This window comes from Theobroma umbraticum, unplaced genomic scaffold, assembly GCF_002168275.2.
Source record: "Theobroma umbraticum cultivar Fairchild unplaced genomic scaffold, ASM216827v3 scaffold_147.0, whole genome shotgun sequence".
NCBI classification, from domain to species: Eukaryota; Viridiplantae; Streptophyta; class Magnoliopsida; order Malvales; family Malvaceae; genus Theobroma; species Theobroma umbraticum.
In genome coordinates, this window is record NW_018397259.1 from 8,352,178 (window position 1) to 8,353,662 (window position 1,485).

Genomic DNA, 1,485 nt, shown 5'->3' on the forward strand with positions numbered 1-1,485 from the left:
CAGCTTCAGCTCCACCAGACAAAGCTAATTGCCTTGAAGTAATTGCCTTGAAGTAATGCATAGAATTACCGGATTGCATAGGCAATCTATCCAGGAATCTCGTATCTTTAAATATCCAACACTGTAGAATATTTGGAAGAATTCCATCCGGAATTGGAAATCTCATCAACTTGGAGATACTAGCGGCATCATACAATCAATTATCAGGTTCTATTCCCCTTGGCATTGGGAGACTTCAAAAGCTAAGTATCTTTTTTGCAAATAGCAATTTTCTCTCAGGGCCCATTCCCCCCATTTTTGGAAATTTGACAATGTTAACCAAATTGGGTTTAAGTGCTAACAATCTTCAGGGCAACATTCCTTCAAGTATAGGTAAGTGTGAGAATTTGGTTGGATTGTCTCTTGCTAAAAACAATCTAAGTGGTTCTATACCCCCTGAAGTAATTGGGCTCTCATCCCTGTCCATTGTCCTAAACTTATCCTCAAACTATTTAACTGGTGAAGTAGAAAATATGAAAAACCTAGGTGAATTATCTTTGTCTCAAAACAGATTATCAGGTGTGCTTCCAGATAATCTTGGTAGCTGTGTAAGACTGGAGAGACTGTTCTTGGATGGCAATTTGTTTGAAGGCTCCATTCCTTCATCTTTGAGTTCATTGAGAGGTCTTGAAGCATTAGATATATCTGACAATAATCTTTCGGGTGAGATTCCAAAATTTCTGGTGAGCTTTGAGTCATTACAGTATTTAAATCTTTCTTTTAATGATTTCGAGGGTATGGTACCAGTTGAAGGTGTTTTTAAAAATGCCAGTGCTACATTCGTTAAGGGAAACAATAAGCTTTGTGGGGGCATTCTTGAGTTACACTTGCGCAGTTGTAACTTGAAAACATCCAACAGAAGATGGAACAATTCTCTTAAATTAAAAATTGTTCTTGTTTTTGCAGTTTTAGGAGTGATTTTGGTATTCACATTCCTCCTCATTTTGTGGTTTAGAACGAAAAAGGAGAAGTCAACGGCAACAACTTTTGCAGAAAATTCACTTTTAAACTTATCATACCAAAGCCTCCTAAAGGCTACTGAAGGATTCTCCTCAATGAATTTGGTTGGTGCAGGTAGTTTTGGTTCCGTATACAAAGGAATTCTTGAAGAGAGTGGAGTAGTTGTTACCGTCAAGGTGCTTAACATTGTACGTCGTGGAGCTTCAAGAAGTTTTCTGGCTGAATGTGAGGTATTGAAAAACATCAGACATCGGAATCTTGTCAAGGTCTTAACAGCAGTTTCAGGTATCGATTATCAAGGGAATGATTTTAAAGCGTTGATTTATGAGTTCATGCAAAATGGGAGCTTGGAGGATTGGTTGCATCCATCTGTTGGCATGAATGAGGCAAATGAGGTAGCAAGAAACTTAAATCTTCTTCAGAGATTGAATGTGGCAATTGATGTTGGTTGTGCCTTGGAGTATCTTCATCATTATTGTGAAACAC

The 1,485-nt window shown here is 38.0% G+C and overlaps 1 protein-coding gene across 2 annotated transcripts in view; it reads left to right on the forward strand.

The window, feature by feature from the left end:
* The first annotated feature begins 203 nt into the window (after positions 1-203).
* LOC110415626 (putative LRR receptor-like serine/threonine-protein kinase At3g47570) overlaps positions 204-1,485 on the forward strand; it is a 2,275-nt gene continuing 993 nt past the window's right edge. Inside the window, exons 1-2 of one of the 2 annotated variants that reach the window (XM_089783388.1) lie at positions 204-702; positions 1,114-1,485. The exon at positions 1,114-1,485 is cut by the window's right edge and continues 171 nt beyond it. In XM_089783388.1, the coding sequence (XP_089639514.1) occupies positions 312-702; positions 1,114-1,485 (763 nt within the window). In that variant the 5' untranslated portion in view covers positions 204-311. The other variant, XM_021427330.2, reaches the window with a different exon arrangement.